At 43.0% G+C, this 27518-nt stretch overlaps 1 protein-coding gene across 5 annotated transcripts in view; it reads right to left on the reverse strand.

Annotated features, from left to right (window-relative positions):
- Nucleotides 1-27518, reverse strand: part of SAMD12 (sterile alpha motif domain containing 12) — a 392536-nt gene that overhangs the window by 35498 nt on the left and 329520 nt on the right. The window contains exon 5 of one of the 5 annotated variants that reach the window (XM_040494292.1): nucleotides 1272-1604. The exons of 2 other annotated variants lie outside the window; for them this stretch is intronic. In XM_040494292.1, the coding sequence (XP_040350226.1) occupies nucleotides 1516-1604 (89 nt within the window). In that variant the 3' untranslated portion in view covers nucleotides 1272-1515. Of the gene's footprint in view, nucleotides 1-1271; nucleotides 1605-27518 lie in introns of those variants that run through there. 2 more of the 5 variants (XM_040494296.1, XM_040494297.1) reach the window with 2 other exon arrangements.

Here is a 27518-nt window from a genome sequence, read left to right on the forward strand (position 1 = left end):
ATCTGGAGACTGCTGTTCCTGTTACCCTGCTGCCTGGGACAAGCTCTTTCCCTTCTGGGCATATTGAAGATTGATATCAAATAAACATTTCAGCAATGGGAATTTTGGCAGAATATGGATATACAGGATATAAAAGGATTCTATCGAAGGTCAAGAAAGCCCTCTGTCGACAGCAGGCTGACTTCTCATATATTTCTTTAAATTTCAACCTTGAAAGTCCTTCTATCCATCCATCTGTCCATCCATCCATCAACCATTCAGCAGACATCTGTGGTGGACCCACTACATGCTATGCGCCGTGTGAGGCGCTGGGGATACAAAGATAAAAATTTACACAGTCTCTGCCCTCAATTAAGTCATCGTGGTGCACGGTGCGGCAGTGGGGAGGAGGCCTTGCAAAAAACATTAGAATCTGATGATACCCCTGTTCTGTCTTAGGAAGAAGCAAAGTTTTATGGGTGCACGGAGGAAGAAGGAAGTAGGTCAGCTTGTGGAAATCAAGAACTTCCATGGGGCGCCTGGGTGGCGCAGTCGGTTGAGCGTCCGACTTCAGCTCAGGTCACGATCTCGCGGTCCGTGAGTTCGAGCCCCGCGTCGGGCTCTGGGCTGATGGCTCAGAGCCTGGAGCCTGCTTCCGATTCTGTGTCTCCCTCTCTCTCTGCCCCTCCCCCGTTCATGCTCTGTCTCTCTCTGTCCCAAAAATAAATAAACGTTGGAAAAAAAAAAAAAAAAAAGAACTTCCAGAGGGGTTGACACGTAAGCCGAGGATGATCGCTGTTGAGAAAAACTGGGCAGCTGTGTGTGTGTGTGTGTGTGTGTGTGTGTGGAAAGACTGAGGAACAGTGAGAGGGTGAATGAGTGGAACATTTCAGAAACCACTGGCAGCATTTGGAGTGAAGGACACTGCAGTTGGAATTAGAAGACAATGTGTTTTCCTCCTGGGTCTAGCACAACAAGGAAGTAGGTAACTGGCTTAGTCACTTGCCTTTCTGAGACTTGCTTTCATTATTTATTAGACAAGAATATTGATATTTAGTTGACCTCTCACTCACAGGGATGGGACTGAACATTTCTGCAGCTTTAAGAAGAACATTTTATTAATACAAATTATTGTGATTATAAGTGAATTTATCCTCTCCATTCCCCAACTGTGTAAGGACAGGCTTTAGCCACAAGGGAAAGGAAAGCAACCCATGGCTGACAAATAAGAGTTAGGAAAATTGTGTCTCCTGTACTGTGCAGGCTTTTTTCTCCCTGACTTCTTTTGACCCTCCCAAAGTCCACACCACACTTTGCTTTGCACATTTGGCCTGTTCTCCCCCCTCCTTTCTAACTTCACACTAAACTTTTAGGCCTGCCCTTTCCACCTCCCCAGGCACCATTTTCATTATTTTTGTTCCCATGGTGTCGCGTATAAGGACTAAAGGCTGAAAATCCGTAACGAGCTCTGGGAACTTCATGAGCTAACTAGGTCTAGGCTCCGACTCACAACTAAGCATACCAAGATGAAAGCATTCAGATGCTGAGCTCCCCTTTCCTCTCTCTGTTTTCTCCCTTCATTACAGATGCTTGCACCTCTTGGGTTCCCCTCTGGGAGGATTTTCCTGGAAAAAGAGAGAAGGTACAGCTGTCTTACTATGACCAGTAGTGACTGCCATCTGAAGTTCAGAGCTGAAGCCCAATGATCGCATTTATCGCATCAGATGCTTCAGCCCCTGCTAATTCTGAGCTGCACCAACAACACACTTCCTCCTGGGATGTGATCTACCTATGAGAGAGGAAATATGAATCTGCCATGCGGGGAAAGGGATTTTAAGAAAAGAAATCTGAGGGTTAGTGGCCTGGAAAAGAAGTGTTCTGTAATGGTCACTTTGGCATACCTGAAGACCTGCTAAGGAGGCTGAGCAGGAACCAGCAAAAGGAGCAGGAAGGTGACAATGAAAACGGTCATCTATGTTTAATGAGGGCCTACTATAGTGCAGGCACCATGCTAAGGGCTTTATTTGGAATTCTCATCTGGACCTCACAACAACCCTGTGACACAGATACTATTTTTTTTTTAGGTTCATTTATTTTGAGAGAGAGAGAGAGAGAGCAAGCAGGGGTGGGGCAGAGAGAGAGGGAGAGAGAGAGAATCCCAAGCAGACTCTGCACTAACAGTGCCCCAATGTGGGGCTTGAACTTACAAACCGTGAGATCATGACCTTAGCCAAAATCGAGTCGAACGCTCAACTGACAGAGCAGTTCAGGCACCCGCCCCACCCTTATTTTTTTGTTTTTTAAAGCTTAGGACATAGATACTATTCCCGTCACAGTTTTAGAGATGACAGTTAAAGAGGCTAAATGACTTGCCCAAGGGACTACGACTAGTAAGGGATGGAAGCAGGACTCTATCATCGAGAGAAATGTCAGACACATGGTCTCCTAGACAGGCTATATGTGAGGATCATTTGGGGGAGCTGATCACACTGCTGATTCCTGAACAACACAGGGGATATAGTAAGTCAGTATCTAGGGATGCCATCTGGGACTGTGTCGTTTCCTAAAAGCTTCCCTGGTGGTTTTGATGTCCACCCAGGTTTGAGTACCTCTGGAGGACATGTGCTTTATATGATCTCAAGGGACAGATCCAGTACCAATGTGGGGACAGTGTGGGGAGACAGGTTTCAGCTCAGTGAAGGACGGTTAGGGATGACCCGAGGAGGCAGGTGCTGCTCTGGGAGCAAGCGGGCTTCCTGTGTGTGGGGACTGGAAGCCAGCACAATACATAGTGATGTTTAAGTCACTTCTAACCTCAACAGTCTATGAGTTCCATTCATTAATTCATTTAGCTGGTATTCATTGGGCACAAACTATATGCTGGGTACTGTGCCAGGCACCTTTATTCTCCCAGTGATCATGGAACACGGCTAAGGCCATGGCAGTTTCCACCTACACACAACCAGTGGTTGTGTGTAGTTTTTTCATTTGAAGTAGCTATGAGAAGGTGATCCTGTACCACAGCTCATAATATGTTAGGGGTGTCTTTGACCCTAAGTTTTTTCACTCACTGATTCATTTATTTATTTAGCAAACATTTGTTGATTGGGTATTGTGTGTTAGATGGCTACCTATCTACCAAAATTTGTGTTCTCCCTTCCATATACTTTTCAGTAGAGAGAACTGTCCAGCTAGGGACCATATGTCCTAGAACCCCTCACAATGAGGTGTGGCCACGTGACTGAATTCTTGCCAACAGGATGTGAACAGTGATGTATACACCTCTAGACCTGGTCCGTTAAAGCATCTCCTGAGGCACTCCTTAGCACTCTTTTTCTTTTGGGCTGGATTGAAAGGAGGAAACCTCTAGGGAGACTTTGAAAGCCACTCGTTGATGATGGCAGAGCCTCTGTTGGCCTGGGTCACTGATTGCATGCATGAGGGCCATCCTGTCCACCTGTCAAACTTGCCTAGGACTGTTATCCATGCAAAAACGAGTCTATCACATTGGAACTTTTATACATGACTTTGCATGTTATAGCAGTCAGCCTACCTTCATATAGTTCTATGAACAAGAAAGACCTTATCCTAGGGCGCCTGGGCGGCTCAGTCGGTTAAGCATCCGACTTCAGCTCAGGTCATGATGTTGCAGTTTGTAAATTCGAGCCTTGCATCAGGCTCTGTGCTGACAGCTCAGAGCCTGGAGGTGCTTCTGATTCTGTGTCTCCCTCTCTCTCTGCCCCTCCCCCACTTACACTCTGTCTTTCTCTCTCTGTCAAAAATAAATAAACATTAAAAAAATATATGAAAAAAGAAAAATTTTAAAAAAAGGCAGAACTTGTTCTGTGTCTCAGAGCTCCCAGCTGCACTGAAGACACAAATTACAATCAAGGTTGTGACAATATAAACTCCCCGCAGTAGCGCAAAACAGGAGCATGTAAACCATCATCCTAGGGGATCACAGAAATGCCAGCCAACTTGAGACTGGAGGGTAAACTGGAATTCATCAGAATGGGAGGGGGGAAGGGCAATCCCTTCAGGCATAGCCAGGGGCAACAAAGTAGATGGGGTATCTGAGGAAATGGAACAGGTTGAGTAGGGCCAGAGTGAGGTCAGGGGCAAAGTTGGGTAGTGGTGAGGGTCATCTGCCAGATCAGCAGAGGGAATTAAGAGTTTCATGTCCCTTTTAGATTACTGGGCTCAGAGCCCCAATATCATTGCAGGAATACCAGCGTGAAAGTCCAATGTGTGTGTGTGTGTGTGTGTGTGTGTGTGTGTGTGTGCGCGCGCGTGTGTGTGTGCGTGCATGTGCATGTGCACATATGTTGAGGGTGAAAAAGGGAGGCAAAGTGAAGGGGAAGACAAAGTTGATTCAGTCATTTTGAACTGAGTCATATCAGAGGCAACAGAGGGTGTTGGTTCTCAGGGTGTGCTGGATGGAGGCCATGGCACCAGATTTGTGAGGTGGGGTCACCAGCTCTGGCAAGCTTAACAGAAATGAAGAGTGCTAGCCCGATTCTGGTTTAAACAGACAATATTGAAACCCTGCCAGGAAGAATCTGAGCAATATTTTGCAAACTTTAATAACAGCTCAGAGAAACCGATCAGAGCATTTGGCTTTGCCGTGCATTATTGCTTAGCTGGACCCATGTAATAGCAGAGAGAAATGAATCTATTTTTTTCCATTTGCAGAGAATAATATTTTTTCTTCCTCCCAAACGGAGAGAAATTCGGTAAAGTCTAAATGTATTTGTTTCATTCCTTATTTCAACTTCGCTATAAATCGCCCATAGGGTTTTGGCACCCACTGTTAAGGTAGTTGGTTCACTGCCTGAAATATCTTCTTATTGGAAATTGTATTCTGGAAACTGGAACTTTACTTAGTTGAAACCTTAATTTGTAGCTTTGATATACCAGTTGCCAGGCAGTGCCTGTGAGAATTAGACGGGTTTTGAATAGGCCGAGTAGCGGGAGAGTTCCCTATCTCATTTCCCTCTGAGACAAGGAAGTTGACAGCTTTCTGGATCCATGTAGTAGAAAGAACAGGAGATGGTTTTGGAAACTGAAATGGGACCAAATCCCAGCTCAACCACTTATGAACTGGGTGACTTTGAAGACAGACATGGTTTGAGCATTCTGGGGTCCTTGAGTTCCCAGGTAAGGTGGGAAGATAAGGTAAGGTGCATCAAATGTCTGTGGTAGTGGCTGCCTTTTAGGAGAATCCTATCAAATGGCATTTCCCTTCCTCTTCCTCCTCTTCCCTGAGGCAGAGAGAAGGGCTGTGAAGCAGCACATAGACTGTTTCCACATTGGCATGTAGACTCCTTACACCCAGCTCTGTGAATGGGGAAGGTCCAGATGTCCCCCTCAGTCCTGGCAAAATAGGCAGATCAGGGGGTGATGCGGGCTGGTGACATGTTAAGGTGCTTCCCACAGGGAGAAAGGTATCTGAAGAGTCCTTGAAGTCCCAAGCACATAAGGGCCTTAAAACAGGCTGCAAGCTAGGTATTAGAACTGGGTCCCTTGGCAGGGAGGCTCACATTTGGCTCAGCTCCATGGAATGCTCTGGTTTCATTTTGGGGAATAATGTAGGGGAAGATGAACGAAGATCTTTTCATCTCAGATGAATATTTTCTGAGGAAAACAGAACTAGGAAAAAGAAATGACAGGGAAGAAGGTAGGAGGGAATCATCCTTTCAGTAGGACTGGTGGCTCTCCAGTTGCTTTCGGTGAGAAGTCTGTGCACAAAAGGGGTTGGAACATTCTTTCTCATTCATTAGTCTCTGCTGGAATGTTATCTCTATAAAAGGCCTTCCCTGACTACCCCTCTCCCCAAAGAAGGTGCCTCCTTACCTCACTTTATGTTCATCGCAACATTTGTCATCATCCCAAATGACACATATTGATTTGGCTTTGTGTTCATAATTTGTCTTCCCCAGTGGAATGCACCTGTGATGGTAGTTTCTGCACCTCGCTTGCTTACCGTATCCCTAGGGCATAATGCCCGATACAGAAATATTTCTTGGATGAAGCGATGAACAAAATATATATGTTGTTTATAGTGACTGCTGCTTTTATCTTTAGAGGTTAGGGGGATGATTAAGAAAAAGTAAAATTATTGCTATAAAATAAGACATTACAAATAGATAATTCTCCACAAAACACTGCTATTTTTTCTTGATTTATAAGTACTTTCAGAAGCAGAATTGATTTTTATCCACTTTTCCTTACAGAAGTATCATCAAAAAGTTCAATGTTTGACCAATGAATTCCAAGTTACGTTTAGATAAATATGCTTACATTTTAGAATTTCATCCCATTTCTTGGTAATCAGAAGGTATTATCCCAGTAAGCGGCCATTTGTACCATCATTTATCTTAAAATCAGCTCCATTATCTCAAATGTATAAGTCTTATATTTTAGGGTCAGTATGATGTCACTATCAATTTGTTAGCGGAAAACGTACATATTATAAACATTTTAAATGAACACAATTACTGTAAATCTATTTTTTCACATGTGTACTGGTGTCCACAGGGTTTTATCATTTTGATAAAGGGAAAATGGCTTTTCAGCAGGCAATCGAATGTGAGAGTCTCACTACAATGTGAACGGGATCTTAGCAGCTGGAATGGATACTTCATAAGATACTTTATACTTCAGGGAAAATTTCACTCGTCTCTTGGATGTTGGGGTCATATTTAAAAGGTAGATAAGAGGGGCGCCTGGGTGGCTCAGTCGGTTGAGCGTCCGACTTCGGCTCAGGTCATGATCTCGTGGTCTGTGAGTTCGAGCCCTGCGTCGGGCTCTGTGCTGACAGCTCAGAGCCTGGAGCCTGTTTCAGATTCTGTGTCTCCCTCTCTCTCTCTGCCCCTCCCCCACTCATGCGCGCTCTCTCTCGCGCTCTCTCTCTCTCTCTCTCTCTCTCTCTCTGTCAAAAATAAATAAACATTAAAAAGTAGATAGGAGGGGACACACAGAAGTAAGGACAACGCTGTCAGTTAGTACTGTGACAGTCCACTGAGAGAACAGGCAAATAGGCACCCAGAATTCACAACTCACAAGGGACTCTCTATTCTTCCTAAGGTTATTTTGTGTTGAGTTTTCTGTCTGGACTCTGATTCCCTCCTTCACTCTGCAAAAACAACAAAGTAGCATGTTCTGGAAGACAATGTAGCAGGAATTGTACACTTTGACTCTGGAGCTGTCCCCCCCACCCTCTTGCTGCAGACCATGTGACCTGCTATAAACGAATCCCTTCAAGCCAGTGTCAGCATAATAGTAATAACAATTACCTTCTAGGCTTGTTGTGGTTTGAATAAGCTGATGGTACTGTGCTAAGCACTTAGTAAGTCCTCAACCAGTGAGTGTTAGCAGCTATGAAAAGCTGTTTGGTAACTACTTCATACCCTTCCCTGAACCATCCATGAATCGTGCTCTGCAACGATGTTTGTTTTATTAAAATATTGAAGCAGAAAAGCCTCAGTGAGCAGCAGCCTCCCACTTGTGAGACAGTCCTAGCAAAGACTAGGGAAGTGGGCAGCGTTGTGCCTTAACAGCATTAAAGCAATTATCCCCTGCGTTATTAAACTCCATGGTATCCAGTTCAACTTGAGAAATAATAAGAATTAAATACAGTCCAAACAGTAGCACTTTCCCTCATCGTGAAAGAGTGGCACTCAACAATGAAGCACTCTAGCTAAATAACCAAGTTCAGGGCCTAAATTTAGGATGGGGCAATTGTGAAACAGTTGATTACTGCATCTACGATTATGGGTGTTCTTGTCAACTGTGGAAAATGATGAAGTAAATATAAAATGATGGATTATTATGGGCACAATGATGGGAAAAACCCTGCCTGGGCTGCCTAGAGTGACTCTGCATTGCTACATGGAAAGATTATGGAAAAGTGATCACAACTCGTGTCCAAGAAAGGCACACAAACATTATCCATCTTCCATGAGAAATCTGATAGAGGGACTGAATGGAACAGTTTATTTCATGATCACCTTTGACCCTTAAGATGAAAAGACATGTTTTGGGAGACTGGAACCCTCTCTTATGCTTCATGTGGATGAAAAAACGAAACAAAAAAACAACATTGGTTCAAAGCCCAAAAAGTAGACAAAGTGATGTCGCGACATCGTTAAAAATCTACCTTGTTGGTTTCTAATCAGTTTCCAAGCAGCCCAAAGGACAGAATTACCATTTGTGCTTCGACGTGAGGCAGACTCCCCACTTTTGAGCTGTGTCCCTTGCCTTCCGTAAGCCATGCTTTCCCCATTGGTAAATTTAGGATGATAGTCATGGGACCTTCTTCATAGGGATGGTGTAAGGCTCTGGGTTAAATGTTTACATGAATTGTTCCATTCAACTCCACTGTAAATGTTCCATAAATGGTAGCCACTCTCCATAATTCCATTCTGCTTCTGCAACTTAAAACCTTTGTGACCTCGGGCAAATTATGTAATTTCTACGTACAGCTGTTTCCTCATATTTAAGAAGATAATGATTGATGATTGTACCGTACCTACCAGACCAAATTGTTGGGGAGGGATGAATGAGCTGTGTATAACACGCTTATCAGACATATAAGCCTTCTACGTGTTAGCTGCTATTATTATTATTATTATTATTATTATGACTACTACAACTTATTCATTCATTCATTCATTTTACTGCTACAGCTATTTTAAGAATCAATCAAGTCCATGACAGGTGACTAGGGGGAGTGACGCTTCTCAGTATGTGGTCCTGACAGCTCTATCTTGTCAAACTAATGATATGATGGAAGACTTGGGCTTGTTGTTGCTCTCCGGCTGTGGGGTCCTAGAAGCCACCTCTATAATCTATGGATATGGCAAGATGAGCCACCTGAGGCTACATCACAATACCACTTTGAGCCTCTCTCCACAGGAAGAACTGGAGGGTGGGAGAGGCTTGGAAACTGCTCAGCCCTCCCAAATTTTGGGGGTTTTGATGTCATGGCTTAATAAATTTTTTTAATTTATTTATTTTTTAAATTTATTTTATTTTTTTTAATTTTTTTTCAACGTTTATTTATTTTTGGGACAGAGAGAGACAGAGCATGAACGGGGGAGGGGCAGAGAGAGAGGGAGACACAGAATCGGAAACAGGCTCCAGGCTCTGAGCCATCAGCCCAGAGCCTGACGCGGGGCTCGAACTCCCGGACCGCGAGATCGTGACCTGGCTGAAGTCGGACGCTTAACCGACTGCGCCACCCAGGCGCCCCTAAATTTTTTTTATTATTAGGATCACCCCAATATAACAATTAAATGTTAATATTAAAAACAAAACAAAACAAAACAAAACGGAGGGGCGCCTGGGTGGCTCAGTCAGTTAAGCATCCGACTTTGGCTCAGGTCATGATCTTGCGGTCCGTGAGTTTGAGTCCCTCATTGGGTTCTGTGCTGACAGCTCAGAGCCTGGAGCCTGCTTCAGATTCTGTGTCTTCCTCTCTCTCTGCCCCTCCCCTGCTTGCACTCTGTCTCTTTCTCTCTCTCTCATAAATAAACATTAAAACAAAATTTAAAAAACCCCAGGAAAATAGTAACTGTGTGCCTTCATTCCCCGCTCCCCCGCCTGATTCTTCTTCCTTTTCCTCATTCCCTCTCTCTGTCTGCTCCAATATATCAGGAGCTTCAAAGAAGAGAAGTAGCCAAGACCCTTCCCAAACTCTGACAGGGCTCCCTAGTACCTTCTCCATCAAAGTTCTCCTTGATGGGGATTTGGGGTGCCTGCCTCTGTGACTGGTTCAATCCCCACCTCTGGAAACGCTAGCTTCAGCTTCTGTTTTCACCCATGTGTAAAATGGGGGTAATAATTCTACCTTGCTCACAGGACCACTCGGAAGGTTGCATGAGTTCATGCTCCTGACATTTGAGCAGTGTCTGGCACAGAGTACAGGATCGTATATTAGCCAATGCTACTTGTCTCAAGCTTTGGGATTCCAGTATCAGAAAGTTACTACTCCAGCCCGCTAGGATTTTCCTTCCCCCCACCCCCATTTTCATTGTTATAAAATATACATAACATTTACCATTTTAACTATGTTTAAATGGAGAGTTCAGGGCCATTAAGAACATTCACATTTGGTGCAACCATCATTTCCTCTTATTTTGTGGGTAAGTCCCATGAGACTCTGAATCAGACCTTGTGACTTGCCCAGAGTTACACCGAATCCTGGAACCTGTGTCTTCTACTCCTTCAGAATTCCCCAGACTTTGGAAGGATCTCTTCTTCCTCTCACACAGACTCAAGTTTTGGAATGAGTAATGAAGTCAGGGATAAAATTACCGTGTTCATTTAGTTAACACATTTATTTCCATAGATACTTCTTGGGTATCTACCTGCCATGGAAGGATGCATGCAAGAGAACTGGCAAAGAGAATCTCAGTTATTCTTTACAACAGCCATATTGGTATTTGGCTAGTGTTATTTAGTTTTTTGTTTGCTTGTTTTTCACTTTATAAATGAGTCCATTCAGGGCCAGAGAAGGTTGGTAACTTCTTCAAAGGCGCATAGTAAATAGTGGAGATGCGGTCCAATACCAGATGGACAGAGGTCCAACATATAATGAATCTGGTGACAGGGTTTATTAAGGCTTTCTAGGAATTTTTTTTTTTTTTTGCCTTAAGCCATAACAACATAATACCAATATGCAGAGCACATTTTTGTTACCATGGGAAAAAGAAACAGACTCTTCTGAGAATGAAGGGTACCTGGAGCAAAAAGGAATTACGTCTCATGTTCACAGACCGAGAGCATTATTGAAATATCACAGCAGGGTATTCTCGCGCCTTGGGATGGAAACGCTGACAGTGACGATGATGATGGGGTTGTTGATGATGAAAATGCTCATAACTATCAACCATGGAGTGTCTCCTACATACTGGGTTTGTGTTAGGCACATTCATAGCTGCTGGGAATACAGTAGGAAGACAGATACATAGGATACACAAGATTCCCAATCTCCTGGAGCTTATAATCTAATAAGCAATAGGACACGTCACCTTGATCCTGAAAACAACCATATGAGATTAGAAAGACGACAGTCATAACAGAAACTACCACCAAACTTCTCTTTAGAGAACTTTCTATGTGCCAGACAGTCCCCTAGGTGCTTTACACACAAAGTATGTCATTCTTCAGATTATAGAACTTCCGTGAGCATTAGTTTCGTCATAACAAAAATGGGCATATATGGGTCTGACACCAAAGACTTTCTACCATATTCTCCTCTCTTAGGCTAAGCTCTGGCTTCATTTTCTTTTCTTTTCTTTTCTTTTCTTTTCTTTTCTTTTCTTTTCTTTTCTTTTCTTTTCTTTTCTTTCTTTTCTTTTCTTTAATGTTTGTTTATTTTTGAGAGCGAGTGGCAGAGGGGCAGAGAGAAAGGGAGAGAGAATTCCAAGCAGGCTCTGCACTGTCAGTGCAGAGCCTGACATGGGGCTCAAACTCACGAACCATGAGACCATGACCTGAGTCCAAATCAAGAGTTGGATGCTTAACTGAGCAAGCCATCCAGGCTTCATTTTCTATTGAGACCATTTGTTACTTCCATCCTGGGTTTAGATCCCAACATCTTGGGCTAGAAAGCAAAAGGGGTTGGGTGTTTACTTTCTAGAAGCGACCAGGTCTCTGTAGATGAGAACGTTTTCCCCCTCTTCTTTCCATTATGAGGGAAAGCAGGGAATCCCAGCCAGACCACTGACTATAAACTGTCTCATGGGGACTGTGTGCAGACGCTTCACTCTACAGTGTCACCTCACAGTGGCTGGGCTTCTTCTAGGGCATGGAGTGTATTAGGCATGATCTTGGTCATTCTGCAGGAGTCAGGGATATCTCCACTTCCCTGAATACCCTATGCAAGATGGCAGTAAATTCGTATAATGTTATTGCTATTTCAGCTTACATAGCACTCTCCCATAGGTTGTTTCAGTGGATCCTTGTAAAAACCTGGAGGATGTCTTTATTTTATGGATTAAATTCCGGTGGCTCTCTAGTAAGGCTCACATGGCAAAGAGCTGGTGGACACCTTTAGTACAACTTCATGAGCAATTCTGAGCCAGAAACACCCAACCAGGCCACTCTTAAATTTGTAACCCTCATAAGAGGTAACATTTTTTGTTTTTACAGCTAAACGTTAGGGCAATTTGTTATGCAGAAATAGATAACGAATACTAATTTTGGGAGCACAGACATTCACCTTCGGAGTCAGGCAGTTCTGGATTTGCATTCCAGTTTTGCCAGTTATTGGGCAACTCATTCCATCTCTCTCTAAGCCTCAATCTCCTCACCTGAAAAATGGAGATAATAACAGTATTTATGCCCAAGTTCCCCGCCCCCCACCAGAGTAAATAAAATGATGCTTGTTAAACACAGTGCTGGGCACACAGTAAGCAGTCAGTATTTAGAAGTTATAATTATTATTGTTATTACAATTTTATGAGCTCCATTTGGCAAGTCTTTGAAATACTCATTCTTTTTTTTTTTTTTTTCTTTCAACGTTTATTTATTTTTGGGACAGAGAGAGACAGAGCATGAACGGGGGAGGGGCAGAGAGAGGGAGACACAGAATCAGAAACAGGCTCCAGGCTCTGAGCCATCAGCCCAAAGCCTGACGCGGGGCTCGAACTCACAGACGGTGAGATCGTGACCTGGCTGAAGTCGGACGCTTAACCGACTGCGCCACCCAGGCGCCCCTGAAATACTCATTCTTAAAGTACCAACTATAAGCCTTGCTTAGTTGGATTATACAGAAGGAATGTTTTTATGAGGGAGACATGCTCAGTCAGAGAACACAGGTGTTGCCCTGCTGTTGCCCGTGGTGCAGAAGGACATGCCAAGATTGAAAAGCCCTAACCAACCAGCAGCCAACTGAGCTTCCCTCTCCTTGGCCACAAAATGCTGATGAACAGCATTTTGTAATGTAATTAAGATCACACTGAAGAATGAGTTCTCCATCACCCCATCATTCAATCACCTTTTCCTTCGCCAGCAGGAGCTGAGAGCTGGACTTCACTTTCCCCTACAGATAATCATCTGACCTCCAGCTCATTAGTCCCATCCCTGGGACAGTATTCATTGATTTTAGGGGCCAGAGTCCAACATTTCTCTTGAATCTGTCTTTTAATGGCCTACACTGAGGTCACAATGAACGACATACTCATTTTCTGGGAGGACATTTTCTGATGTGACAGTGGGTGGAAACTCTTCCTGCTTCCCATCTGCATATCCACATTTATGCTCTGCTTGGCCCTATGATTCATTCCATCCCTAAGCTGAGGGCAGGTCTGGAAGATGGTTTCCCTTGAAAACCATAATTTATCTGCAGTCACCACATTCAGAACAGGACTCAAAGCAACTTATCTCCTACAACTGTTCAAAGAGATGACTGATCCCTTCCCACACGGACACCTCTGCCTTTTTTTGAGAAGAAGAGCACTTGGCTCACCTTTTAGACCAAAATGAGAGGTCAAGCCAGGTTTATTAAAACATCTGTTTTGATAAGTCCATCTCATCAGGCAGTGAATGACTTTCTCATGGAGAAGATTAAGATGACTGTACTCTGTTGGAAACAACTCTAACTGTTAATAAGCTGCATGGGGATATTGCTCAGGGAAAAGAGGTTTAACTGTTGATCTTGGCTTGGTCACCAATCAGTTATGTGAACTACATGTCTCTGAGTAAAATAAATTTCCTCATTCATGAAGTGGGGAGAATAATACCTGTTTTGCCTAGTTTTCAGGGTTTTTAGAAAGATCAAATGAGATGATATCAACAGAAGTACACTGAAAAATAATAGTTTAAGTACCTTCAATTCATATAACCATTCCCGTTGCAATGAGAAACTTTCCAGTAAATAAACCAGGTTTAACCAGCATCCCCCCCCCCCGACACCCAACACAAAACAATGACATATGAAAGATATGTGCCATATGTGTAAATCAAGCTGTATAGACCAAAAAAATGAAGAATTTATGTTTGGCAAAAAACACTATTGAAAGAAAGTTAACACAAGGTGACAGATTGTCAAAATATAGGCACTATCAAAAACGTCGAAGTAGGTATTCTCTTTAATCCGCAAGAAAGTAAGACAAATAAACAGAGCAAGAGGCAGGAAACATCCCACTCTAAATAATCGAAGGCTTCCCACAGGCTAATCTTAGAATGGGGAAATCTAATTGGCTAAGAGGTATGTAAGGCTATGCTCAAATTCCTTTATTATCAGAACACGTAAGTTAAAACAGCCACATGGCACTTCACACCCATCAGGCTGGCCAAAATTAGAAATGTGGGTAATGACAACCACTCCAGCAGAAATACACACTGGTTCACCCTTATGAACTGTAATCTGACAAGACTTAGTGAAATCAGACATAAAGTTACCTCAGGACCCTGGAAGCTCCATCATTGGTCTAGAGAAAGCAAATTCTTCCCAGGTCTTTGTATGAGGCAACTAAGCATATGTAGGGTTTTAGCTAAGTAAAATGTGATGACCTGCATTTAGGACTACGGACTAGATATAGATACAGCAACATGGAGAGATTTCAAAAAGTGTTAAATGGAAAAAAAAAAAAGAAACTAGGAGGTCTATAACACAATATCATTTGCATGGATTATAAACATTCACACAAAACAACAGTATATATTAACAGTACATCAAATACACTGGAGTTTTTGCTTAAGTGTGAGGAGAGGAGGACTGGAAATGAAATTCGGGAAAAGAAAAGGAGAGGTAAAACCCACAGGGGTCCCTTGAAAGACCAGAAAAAATCGTACGCCGAATCAGGTAGTACAGTTAACCCAACTCTGTGTACCTGAAGTCTAAAAAGAAAACCTGCATGCAAAAACTATGATTCATTTTTATAACAACTATGTACCCAGGTGAACATATATACCTGGAAAGGTCAAAAATATTTGCAATGAAATATTAACTGTGGCTGTTTCTGTATACTTCTGGAATGGGATTCAACTCTGATTTTCTTCTTTTGTGTATCTTCCTATTTTGGACTTTCCACAATGGACATACATTCCTTTTTTTAAAGTTTTTATTTGAATTCCGGTTAATATACAGTGTAATATTAGTTTCAGGTGTACAATTTAGCGATTCAATACTTCCATACAACACCTGATGCTCATCATAACATGTGCCCTCCTTAATCCCCATCACCTATTTAACCCATTGCCCCACCCACCTCCCCGCTGGTAACTATCAGTTCTCTATAGTTAAGAGTCTGTTTCTTGGTTTGCCTCTCTCTCTCTCTCTCTCTCTCTCTTCCTTATACTCATTGTTTTTGTTTCTTAAATTCCACATATGAGTGAAATCATATGGTATTTGTCTTTCTCTGATTTATTTTGCTTAGCATTATATTCTCCAGCTCCATCTATGTCCTTGCAAATGGCAAGATTTCATTCTGTTTTTTGCCTGAGTAATGTTCCATTGTGTGTATATGTATGTGTATAATTTGGCTATCATAGATAATATTGCTATAAACATCAGGGTAGTTCTATTTATAGCTTTTTGAGGATGAAGCAAGTTTGCACAAAGGCAAACAACTTTACTCAAGAATCCCACAGACAGATGGGTTGTCTGGCTGGCTCAGTCAGTGGAGCATGTGAGTCTCGATCTCGGGGTTGTTGAGTTTGAGCCCCATGCTGGGTGTAGAGATTACTTAAAAATAAAGTCTTTTTTAAAAATATTTATTTATTTATTTTGGGAGAGAGAGTGCACACAAGCAGGAGAGAGGGGCAGAGAGAGAGGTAGAGAGAGAATCCCAGGGGGGCTCTGTGCTATGAGTGCAGAGCCTGATGCAGGGCTCAATCCCACAATCCATGAGATCATGACCTCAGCCAAAATCAAAAGTCAGATGCTCAGCAGACTGAGCCCCCCAGGTGCCCAAAAGTAAAATCTTTAAAAAAGAAATCCTAAAGATAGGTGCCATATTTTTCTATCTTATTAACCTGCATATCTGCCCATGGTGTGGGGCTTTGAAGACTTGTGACCCTGAAAGATGGCCAGAAGTTTTTCTTTCTGTTTGTCCTTCTGATGAAAATGGAGAGGTGCAAAACTTTAAAGAGTTGAGCCTTTGGCAATTGTATTTACCACAAGAATGAATTCTGCATGAAGAGAGAGAAAATGGCACACTTGGGCAACGAGTGTTTTTCACTGAGTCCCCCAAGAAATCCAAGTGTTAAAAACTGTTGTCTCAGGGCGCCTGGGTGGCGCAGTCGGTTAAGCGTCCGACTTCAGCCAGGTCACGATCTCGCGGTCCGTGAGTTCAAGCCCCGCGTCGGGCTCTGGGCTGATGGCTCAGAGCCTGGAGCCTGTTTCTGATTCTGTGTCTCCCTCTCTCTCTGCCCCTCCCCCGTTCATGCTCTGTCTCTCTCTGTCCCAAAAATAAATAAAACGTTGAAAAAAAAAAAAAACAAAAACCAACTGTTGTCTCAGTCTAAGACCTGCCATGTCTTTTATCCCTGCTAGAAGTCCACTGGAAAGGAACACTTAAAATATGTGCCCTTCTCCCATTTGGGTGTCAAATAAAGCCACTGGCTTCTGTTTTTCAGTCCCTGGCATTTTAGAGCATTTGCAGTCCATGGGGTGGCCCTTTGTGTTCATTTTGCAGGGAAAAAAAACCCCACTCACATTTATATATGAGGTGAATGTGTTATTAATAATAACTATTAACAACTGACATTAGAATTCTTCTGAGGAAGGGAACTATCTTTGTTTGATAAAATTTTTTGATGAACTCTACAGCATATGAGGTTAGTAGTGAAAACCACAAAAGTTGATGATAAAATACCCTGAATGAGATTTTGTTTTGTTCCCAGAAGGACAGTAGAGCAAACACTGAGAAGAGATGATGTAGAGAGGAACCAAGAGCAGGTAAGAAGGTCTGAAGTAACAACCAGGTAACAGCCCTGAGAGAGGTTCTATAAACAGGATCTCTAATGATAAATCTGATGTTGTGTGAGGTCGAGAAAGAACTCCTCCCTGCCACAATTTTAAGCAAGGTTTATTTTTGGAGTGAGGAGACGACGCTGAGTTTTACATCAGGGACACAGCACGTACAGAAGCTAGAGCCTTGAGACAGAGGAGCCCCGAGGACATTTAAAGCTCCATAGGTGGTCCTGACTTTCACACCATCCTATCTATTTCTTCAGTGTGACCACAGCCAGCAAGCTGTCTATTTTCTGCCTCACCAGGAAAATAAAACCAGGGCATGCCAAAGTAGGTAGATACCAGCCTTTTGGGGGAACTGGACAAATTCTCAAAAATTGCTAAGGAGTCTCGAGTTCCCATGCTTAAACACTGGGAGGACAGACTAACTTCAGTAACTAGGAGCTTCTTCAACAGCCTGGGTCACATGAAAATTGGATAGAATTATGGAACTGAAATTAGGCATGCCAATAATGTATTCTGGATGGCACAGGGAGAGAAGTGACATCAATTGACCATGTACTGTCCCAGCCACATTACATAGCTCAACTTACTTAGCCTTTATTATAATCCTGGAAGGTGAGTATTATTATCCCCACTTTACACAGGAGGGGGCTGAGCTCGGAAAGATTAAATTAGTCACCCAACATTTCACAGAGTTAAGAAGTGGATTTGACCCAGGCCTGTTTGCAAAGTCTAGTCTCTTTGAACTGTTATACTCTTTCTTTTGAAGAAACAATCAAAAGATATACAGCAGCTACCTTTGGGGAATATTAAATAAAAAAGGACTGGCTGACAAATCATTCTTTTTTCATATTTCTATCATTTGGGATAATATGTTTGTGCATTTATCACAGAACCTTCAACTTGTAAGGGAAACTTTAGAGAGCCTCTAAACAGGAAGATCTTTTTGGAATTAGGGTGGGGATGGGTGAGGTTAAAGATCAATTTGAGTAAAGATAACCCAGGATAAGGGAAATGAGTTGTAAGCAGAAATCTTAGAGTGGAAGGGTGAAAAGTAGTTGTAGACAGTAGCCAGCATGGAGATGGAATCTGCATCGATAAAGATGGGCAAGGGTGCAGATGTGTTTTTCAGTTCCAAAGGCTCAATTGCTTCAGCTAAGCAAATATGTTCTGATTATCTACTCTGCATGTATCAAGCACTGGGAACCCAAAGATGACTGTGGCAAGGTATGCATGACCATTAGGAGCACGGTCTAATTGGAAAGTATACTGAATCATGTTGATGGTGTCCAAAGTATCCTTTACCTCTTACCACTTCCCACAAGGACCTGAACTTTCCAGTCATGGAGTCCTGGCCAATGAACAGACTCCCACCTCTTCTGTACTCACGACTGGTTTAGAGATGGATACGTCTTTTCACCGACTCAACTGGTGAAATCTTAGAGCTTTCATTAGCTAGTGAGGAGAAAAGAAATTCTTCTCATCTGGCTATCAGTGACAAAACTTGGTAATCACTCTGATACCAGGAGGAACTAATCTGAAGGTAAACCCCGGAAGACAAGGCCAAAAGAAATACATAAAAATGAAGCCCCATATCTAAATGAATCTCTGGATTAAACTATACCTGAAGCCTGATTCCTCTTTTCATTTATGTGAACCAATATATTCCAGTTTGACTTGGATTTTCTGTATCAGGCAGCAAAAACACCATCATTTAAAGGAAATATAAAAATAGATCATTCCAATATCATAAGGTGAGTACTATAATAAAAATATGAACAGAGTATCAGAAGATTTTAGAGGAGACGCTGACCACAGCTCTGGGATAGAGGCAAGCTTTTCTAAGGAAATGATGATTTAACTGAGCTTTGAAGGGTGAACTAGAATTAGGTGGGGAAGGAGTTTCAGGCAGAGGAAACCACAGGAGTAAAGACACAAAAGCATGAACTATATGATATTTGTGGGGAAATTAACTAGATGATATTTTTGGGGAAATTACTAGATGATATTTGTGGGGAAATTACTAGGTGATAAAGCATAATGCTTGGCTGACAAGCAATGTGGCTGGAGAGCGGTTTGAGCTTTACTCAGTGGGTGAAAATGAGATAAAGTTTTAGGCAGTGGAGTGATGTATCTAGGTTTACATATAGCTGTAAGGTGGAGGATAAAATTAGGGGAGTCGGGAGCTCAGTTACGGGGGATGAAATCACTCACACGCACTCACGGTGCCAAATGGTACTAGACACTCACTACAACAAACGGTAAGGGAAACAGACACAGTCCCTGCCTTTGACAAGCGTACGGTTGGCTGAGATGATTACAGAAGTTAAGGTAAGAGACGGTAAGTGGCAGACTGGGACAGCGTCTCTGCAGACAGATGGGTAAAGACGTCTCAGCAGCACAACACGTGAAATTTATGTATGGTAGGAACCATGCTTTCCTTACCCTAAAATAGAGCCTGACTCCATACCATCAGTTGTTTTCCTCCACTGAATGCTACTATTCCACTTCTGCTGATAATACAGGATCACGTGGGATAGTTTCCACAGTGAATATTTCACCCTTTGTTTTTTCATATGGAATCCTGTTCTTACTCTTGGCTACTCTTGCATGAACATTGGCTTCAGCTGTGGAAAGACTAAAGGGCTGTTGCCTGGTTCAGACTGGCGGAATGGACTGGCGGTGGCTGCATGAGGAGTGCTGTGGAGAAGAATAAGGCTGCTCAGACTGATTTTTGATGTCTGCCATGGGCGGGGACAGGATCTGGTGGCAATCACACCGCATACTGGCTAACCTGGTCTTAGCCCACTCTCTGATAAAACGATTAGTGAGTAGGCGACTTTGTTTTTTTAAACATCAGAAGATGTACACCTTCTTCTGAAACATCAGTGTAACAAATGGAAGCCAATTAAAATATGATCAGTACTGACAAAAAGCCCCAGAAAGCTTTCTTATTAAAACACTCTTTTAAGTTCTTAACATACGCTTCTCCTTAAAATACTCAAGACACTAAAACAAATCCATTTTCAGATAAATACAGTTATGAGCACCTCTTTATTCATGAGAATCTGTTCATGCTCAAGGACCATCCGTTGAATGGAACGGCTCTTATTGTCAAAATACTACTTGAACTGACAATTATTTCATTTTATTAAAAAGGGGGGCGCCTGGGTGGCGCAGTCGGTTAAGCGTCCGACTTCAGCCAGGTCACGATCTCGCGGTCCGTGAGTTCGAGCCCCGCGTCGGGCTCTGGGCTGATGGCTCAGAGCCTGGAGCCTGTTTCCGATTCTGTGTCTCCCTCTCTCTCTGCCCCTCGCCCGTTCATGCTCTGTCTCTCTCTGTCCCAAAAATAAATAAATGTTGAAAAAAAAATTTTAAAATAAAAATAAAAAAAAAAAGGAATATATACATACACACACACACGTATATATCCATCCATCCATACATACATATATATTTTTCACTAGTTCTCTATTCTCATAAGTCATTTTAGAAATCCTATACAACAGCACCTCCTAAAAGATTCTGTATTTTAGAAAGCAAGAAAGATCATTCTAATGGCAGCTAGCTTCTCACTAATAAAAGACATGCAGGACTTCTGTGTACTGACTCCACGATAGCAGGCTCCTTTTGCTCTTGCTTTAAGCAGCAGCTACAGTCCCTGACAGTGATCAGAGATGAAACGTAAACCTTAAATAGGATTATTTTTCAACTACACTATGAACTTCCGATGGAGTCGCGGGTGGAAGGCGTTAGAGGCCTAGTGTGCTGTTGGCCTCATACTAATTGGGTGACCCGGAGCCTCTTAGCACACACGGGCGATTCCACGCTCCAGGTTTTGGGGTGGGAGGCCTGATGGGAGGCTGCAGGATAGATAAGCTGAGCACATCTCCCCTGTGTCTTAATTTAAACTGAGTGTCCGGCCTTTGGGACAGGAGGCACAGCCAGTTAGGCTGACTAGGAGTTTCCTCGATCACACAGGAGAGGGATCTGTGTGGGCAGGTAGAGCGTGCCAGACTGCCAGCACACCATTTTAACGTCCAATCCCTGGTACGTGCAGGAGGCTGGGGGAGGTGGGAATAGCATGGAGTTGGAGCCCCTTGTTAGAATCCCAGCTCATTAAATACCCGCTTATCACCTTAAGCAGCCTGTTTAAACTCTTGAGTCTCACTTTGCCAATATTTAGATTGGACAAAATAAGAGGGTTACATAAGGATGAAATAGAATATTTTATCTATTTACTTATTTTTTAATGTTTATTTATTTTTGAGAGAGAGAGAGAGAGAGAGAGAGAGAGAGAGAGCGCGCAGCAGAGGAGCAGAGAGAGAGGGAGACACAGAATCTGAAGCAGGCTCCAGGCTCTGAGCTGTCAGCACAGAGCCCGACTCGGGGCTCAAACCCACGAACCGTGAAATCATGATTTGAGCCCAAGTCGGATGCTCAACCGACTGAGCCACCCAGGCGTCCCTAGAATATTTTATATCAAGGACCCACAAACAGCACTTGCCATGCAGTCGGCACATACAACAAATGGGAACCTAAACTTGCTCAGTTTGCTGAAGGCCTCTCAATGCCCCAAGGCTTGAAGTGTGGAACGCTGGGCAGGTAAAACACTGAGATGAAATGTCAGTCAATAAACTGTTTTTCCTGCTCAGCTGGGCTAAGTTCTAGAGTCAAAGACAGGGTCTGTCCTCCACATCCCTATGGTATTTACCTACAATATTTAATATGTGTGCCAAGTACTGGCTTAAGTACTTCTCACTCAATCCCCCCGACTCTATGATTATTACTGCCATTTAAAATGCATAAAACATGGGGCACCTAGGTGGTTCAGTCAGTTAAGCCTCCGACTTCAGCTTAGATCATGATCTCACGGTTCATGAGTTCGAGCCCCACATCAGGCTCTGCACTGACAGCTCAGAGCCTGGAACCTGCTTTGGATTCTGTGTCTCCCTCTCTCACTGCCCCTCCCCTGCTCATGTTTTGTCTTTCTGTTTCTCTCAAAAATAAATACACATTAAAAAATTAAAAAAAAATTAAAAAATAAAATGCATAAAACTTGGGGCGCCTGGGTGGCTCAGTTGGTTAAGTGTCCTACTTCAGCTCAGGTCATGATCTCACAGTTTGTGAGTTCAAGCTCCATGTGGGCTCTGTGCTGACAGCTTGGAGCTTAGAGCCTGCTTCAAATTCTGTGTCTCCCTCTTTGTCTGCCTCTCCTTCACTTGTGCTCTTTCTCTCTCAAAAATAAACATTAAAAAAGAAACAAAATAGGGGTGCCTGGGTGGCTCAGTCGGTTAAGTGTCCCACTTGGGCTCAGGTCATGATCTCATGGTTCATGGGTTCGAGCCCCGCTTCGGGCTCTGTGCTGACAGCTCAGAGCCTGCAGCCTGCTTCAGATTCTGTGTGTGTGTGTGTGTGTGTGTGTCTCTCTCTACCCCTGCCTCATTTGCGCTCTGTCTCTGTCTCTCAAAAATAAATAAAATGTTAAAAAATTAAAAAAAAAAAAAAAAAAAGAAAGTGCATAAAGCTTAAGACACACAGAGGTTAAGTAACTTGCCTATGGTTCCAGGGCTCAACCCCAAGGTAACCCTACCTCACCATTTCAGTTGCTGTCACTGAAATGAGCAAAGGGTCTGATTCAGTGACTTATAAGACAGAGTGGTCAACTGGCGGTGGGTGACAGCCAGAAACTAGGAGAGCTTTTGTGGGGAAAGTGATATAAGATTATTCTTTAAAACCTTTGAGTTTGGTCTTAAAATTATACCTTAAGGACTCTGGGCAGCCACATACAACACAGAAGGGCACCAGATATCTCAGATGACAGCAGGGTCCCCCTGCTGCAATTGGGTTACCAAAGCCAGCGCTGCTTTGGTTATAAATAAGGCAATTATCTGGTTTGAAAGGAGATGGCAGGGGTAATCTTCTACCTGAAGGTTTCTTGCCTGCCTAGGACTCACTGGATCTTTCTACACCCCCACCTTCTCTGTGAGCACTGAAAACCTTTTGCTTTTTGGTTACTCCTGCTTTAGAAGTTCTGTCCCCAACTACTTCTTTCTTGGAATGGAAATTTAATCTTCAAAACTGTTCTGCACTGCTGGCCTCAGAATTAAAAGCAAGCACCTTCAATGGGGAAATTAAATTTATTTGATATACCTGTACATGTATAAAATTGGATCCAGCGTCCATTTGGCTTGCAAGGCTCACACAAAATGCTTTTAGCTATATTCTGTACCTAATACCTAATTCGAAGCTCCAAAGGGGCCGACCTCAAAGACCTTGTCTTGTACTGATCCTGAGCAAGGTGATCATTAGCCAAGAGCAGGCGTCATTTTCTGTTAGAGTGTCTCCCCATGCGCACAGTGTAATCGACAGCTGAGTCTTCCTTGGGGAACTAAATATTCAGTTGACTGAATTTTCATTAAAAAGAGAGAGAGAGAGAGAGAGAGAGGTGGAGAGATACCCAGGGGGAGAGATACTTCAATTATAAATATCTATATTTCATTTTACATTCTCCTTTCTGGAGCTTCTGAATCTGGCTCTGCCTGGGTACCACAGAACACCCAGGCTCTTTGTGTTTGTGTGTATCTTGGCTTCAAGAAGAGGTTGAACAAAATAAGATGTGTCCTCAAATTCTCTCCCTGTTCTGCAATTTAGCTCCTATGGCAATGGTCATCGTGTTTTCTCCCCTACATCATTCATTTAGGGCACTTGTGCACCTAGTAATAAATAAAGACTGGGGAAGATGAACAAAGAATGGGTCTGGGTCAGACGACGTTTGCTGATCCTTGGAGAACCAGAGGGGGTAGGGGTGCTCATGTAGACAGGGGCTCAGGGGACCTGGCCTGATCCTCTCCTGTCACACATAAGGCCTTCCTCCATCGTCCACAAAGGCTGATGACTTGTTGGAAGTCATTACCTCTGGGTGCAGGCAGTCTCTATTTGGATTAGGGGTCATGCACCCACCCTGTCCAGCTCCAGCACCCTTTCTGCTGCTTTGCTTGCTTTTTGGGCTCCTTCTTCTTTCTCCTCTCTTTTCTTATTTCTCTTTCTTCTTCCCTCTCCTTTCTCTTACACATTCTCTTTTCCTTCACTTTTTCGACTTCTTTTTCTTTGTCGTCCTTCCTCTTCCACCTACTATCCTTTCCCATGCCATCCCTTCATCTAGCAAATATTGATTGACTGCCTAGTAAGGGCCAGTGTTGGTAACAAGCACTGGGAACACACAGGCGGTCCAACCTACCACATCCCCACAAGGAGCTGGAGGCTGTGCAAAGCCTTCAGAGATAAGGCAAGTCCCACCCTTTGTCCTCTGTGGGACCTGGCTGCTCTGCCAGTCCCTGCAGCAGGCCCCTGTCTGTGGGAATTGCTAGGAACATGGCCATGGGGTAAGCAGAGAGCTTGGGGTAGCATAGAGAAAGGAAGAAGGGCTCCATGTAATGAGAAGCTGAGCTGAGCACAGGCATGTCATGGACAGCTCGACGGGGGGAGAGCTGGAAGGTCCCATCAAGGAGGTGGAGAGCCTTTTGGCCAATGTAGCTGGTAGGGTGAGAGATGGGACAATGGCTGCATATTTCTTTGTGAGCCAAACATAGATAATACACATCCAAACATAACCAATCTTTTGCGTTCACCTAAACTAAGCAAAGTTGGGAGTGGCTGGTATTTCAATGAGAAGGCTTGTGGGAAGGCTGTGTGTTACTGGCGCTCCCTCTTCATGGGTATGTAATCTTGGGGAAGTCACAGAGGATGGCTACTTTTACAGGTCAACTTCACGGGGCCGCAGGGTGCCCAGATGTTTGGTTTGACACTATTTCCTGGCATGTCAGTGAGGGTGTTCCCAGATGAGATTAATATTTGAATCAGTAGGCTGAATAAAGGTATTGCCCTCCCCAGTGTGCGTGGGCCTTGTCCAATCCATTCAAAACCCAAGTAGAATAAAAGGCTGAGTAAGGAAAGAGTCTCTCTTCCTGACTGTCTTTGAGCTGGCCATCAGTCCCCTCCTGCCTTTAGACTCCGACTTGGACCAAAACTTATGCCATTAGCTCTCCTGGGTTTCCAGCCTGCCAACTGCAGATTCTGGACTTCTCAACTTCCATAATTGTGTGAGTGGATTTCTTATAGTAAATCAACCCTTTACCCCCTGCTCCTATTGGTTCTATTTCTCTGGAGAACCCAGACTAATACCTCACGTTTTGAAGTTCTGAGTTATAGAACTCGGTTTTCTCTGTGCCAAACTGCGAATAGTGACAAGACACATTTTGTACCATTTTCGTACAAATGGTTAAATAAACTACCTATAGTAGGATATAATAGTGTGTTTTGCTATGTATTATTTTAAAATGAAATGTCCCACATTCTTCTTGTACTTATGAGGATATCCTACATAGTCTTTGTATCTTATGACCTAGTGAGTTGCCTTGAAATGGTAGGTTCCCAATTTGTCTTGGGAATCGTGGCTGGTGACAGCAGGAACTTGGGGATGCTTATGTTCCTGATGATGTTGCTGCTGCTCAGATGTGGGCACAGGGTAGTGGCTCATTCTCCATGCCTCATGTCACCTCTGATGTTTAGCATGTGTTGTTAGTTGAATTAACAAATGACTTGGCCAACTAAGTCAGGTCTCAGAAGAGGAAAATAATCTGAGCAATGGATATGACACTAATGGGCAAAAGAGAGGTACATTACATGAAATCAAAGCCCACAATTCTTAATTCTAAAATATTAATCGAGTACCTGTTATACACCAAGAAGAAAATGCCCAGAATGGGGAATATAGCACTTGGACTTGTAGTTTATAACTATCCCTTCTAATAAAAAGTTCTTATATTTCAATCTTGTTGAAAGGTTCTATTGTATCCAAGAAAATGGTCTCAAATGCTTTCTAGAAATAGGTGAAGTTGAAATGACAATGACAACCACCACCACAACAATAATGATGTTTAAGCCACAGTCTCCCGCAAGTAAAATAGATTCAATCTATGCGAAAATTGGCCACATCTGTTGTGGGCAAAGGATAAAAGATGCAGAGGAGGATGGCTGGGAATAGGGGCCAGAAAGCACTCATTTTAGAATATAACTTAAGTGTTTTGAAAAATCATTCAAGTCAATCCCCTATAGATCAAGCATTAGGTTGCAGTGAATGTTTCCACCCTGGGGTCTTGCAGGCTGGGGTTGACAAGAAGGTGATGGACAGCTGCAAAAATGGCAGTGATGTAACACTCAATCTCCCCAATAGCCTTTATCAGTGCTGCGGCCTCCTTGCTGGAAACAAGAAAGTTCCAGAGATTATGATTCATGCCACATGGAAAGAGACAGTGAGCTATGTTGGAAGGGATTTAAGTAATACCCCCTATGTCATCATCTGTCTTGCCACACCAGGCTCTTGGAGACAATAATTAATAACATGTATCTAAATTGTTTCCATTCCCTTTGTCCTGGGGGTCTTGCCCCTTCTTCCTACACAGCCCCTGCCCCCACCCCTCTTCTTCCTATGACAGATGAGTCATGAGAGTCCCTCTGCTTCCTACATGATCACACCACATGAGGAGCCTTTCAAACACACCAGTGCCCAGTGCAGGTAGGTGCTGTTCCCTCAAACTTTCCACCATGCAGCTCGGGACTTGTCTTTACTTAGTCTCCTTGGCCTATGTTTTTTTATCTTTCTAGGGCCCCTGAGATTTGCCCTTTGTTCCTCTCCCAGACTGATTTCAGACGCTGTGACTGACAATTCTGGTGTATGCTTCCCCTTGCTTATCCCCTTCCCCAAAACGATGTCTCCTGGTGATGGTCTTATAGATCACATATTTCTTTCTTTCTTTTTTTTTCCTTTTTTTTTTTTAGTTTATTTATTTTGAGAGACAGAGAGAGAAAGAGAGAGTTCCAAGCAGGCTCCACACTGTCAGCATGAGCCTGACACAGGGCTCGAACTCATGAACTGTGAGATTATGTCCTGATCCGAAGTCAGATGCTTAACTGGCTGAGCCACCCAGTTACCCATAGATCAGGTATTTCTATTCCTTCCCTTGGGTTTGTCCTAATTCCTCCCCAGGGACTTGCCCAAATGTTCTCCCCATCCTAATTATCACAATGGGCCTCCTTTTTATAGAGTTGATGCTTTTGTAATCTTGGTACCTGCTCATACTGTAATAAACTCAAAGAATCACCTTCAAATTTACATCACTTAAGCTGTATCCTTGTAATGAAACCAATACTTATGGAGGAACAGACAACTGGAAGGAACATCAAATGCAACTGAATCTAAAACAAGCCAGGTGTGGGCCTTCTTTATTTCTTGTCTCTAAGAAATAAACTTTGTGGTCCATTCCCGTTATAGGAAAAAAGTTTAGATTGGGAATAAGCAAATAAACACATAAATAAACAAAATGAAATGATCCTAAATCCTATTTTCTGGAGACAGGTATTGTTAACATTTTAATATCTATTCTTTGGGAATTTTTCTGGGTATAGTGGATACAGGGTACGTAAATAAATAGGTAATCATATACATATGCACGTATACATATATTTACTTAATATATACAGAACTTATTCTTTTTTTTTTTTAATTTTTTTTCAACGTTTTTTATTTATTTTTGGGACAGAGAGAGACAGA

This window comes from Herpailurus yagouaroundi, unplaced genomic scaffold (assembly GCF_014898765.1).
Source record: "Herpailurus yagouaroundi ecotype Mexico unplaced genomic scaffold, PumYag 186, whole genome shotgun sequence".
Classification (NCBI taxonomy): domain Eukaryota; kingdom Metazoa; phylum Chordata; class Mammalia; order Carnivora; family Felidae; genus Herpailurus; species Herpailurus yagouaroundi.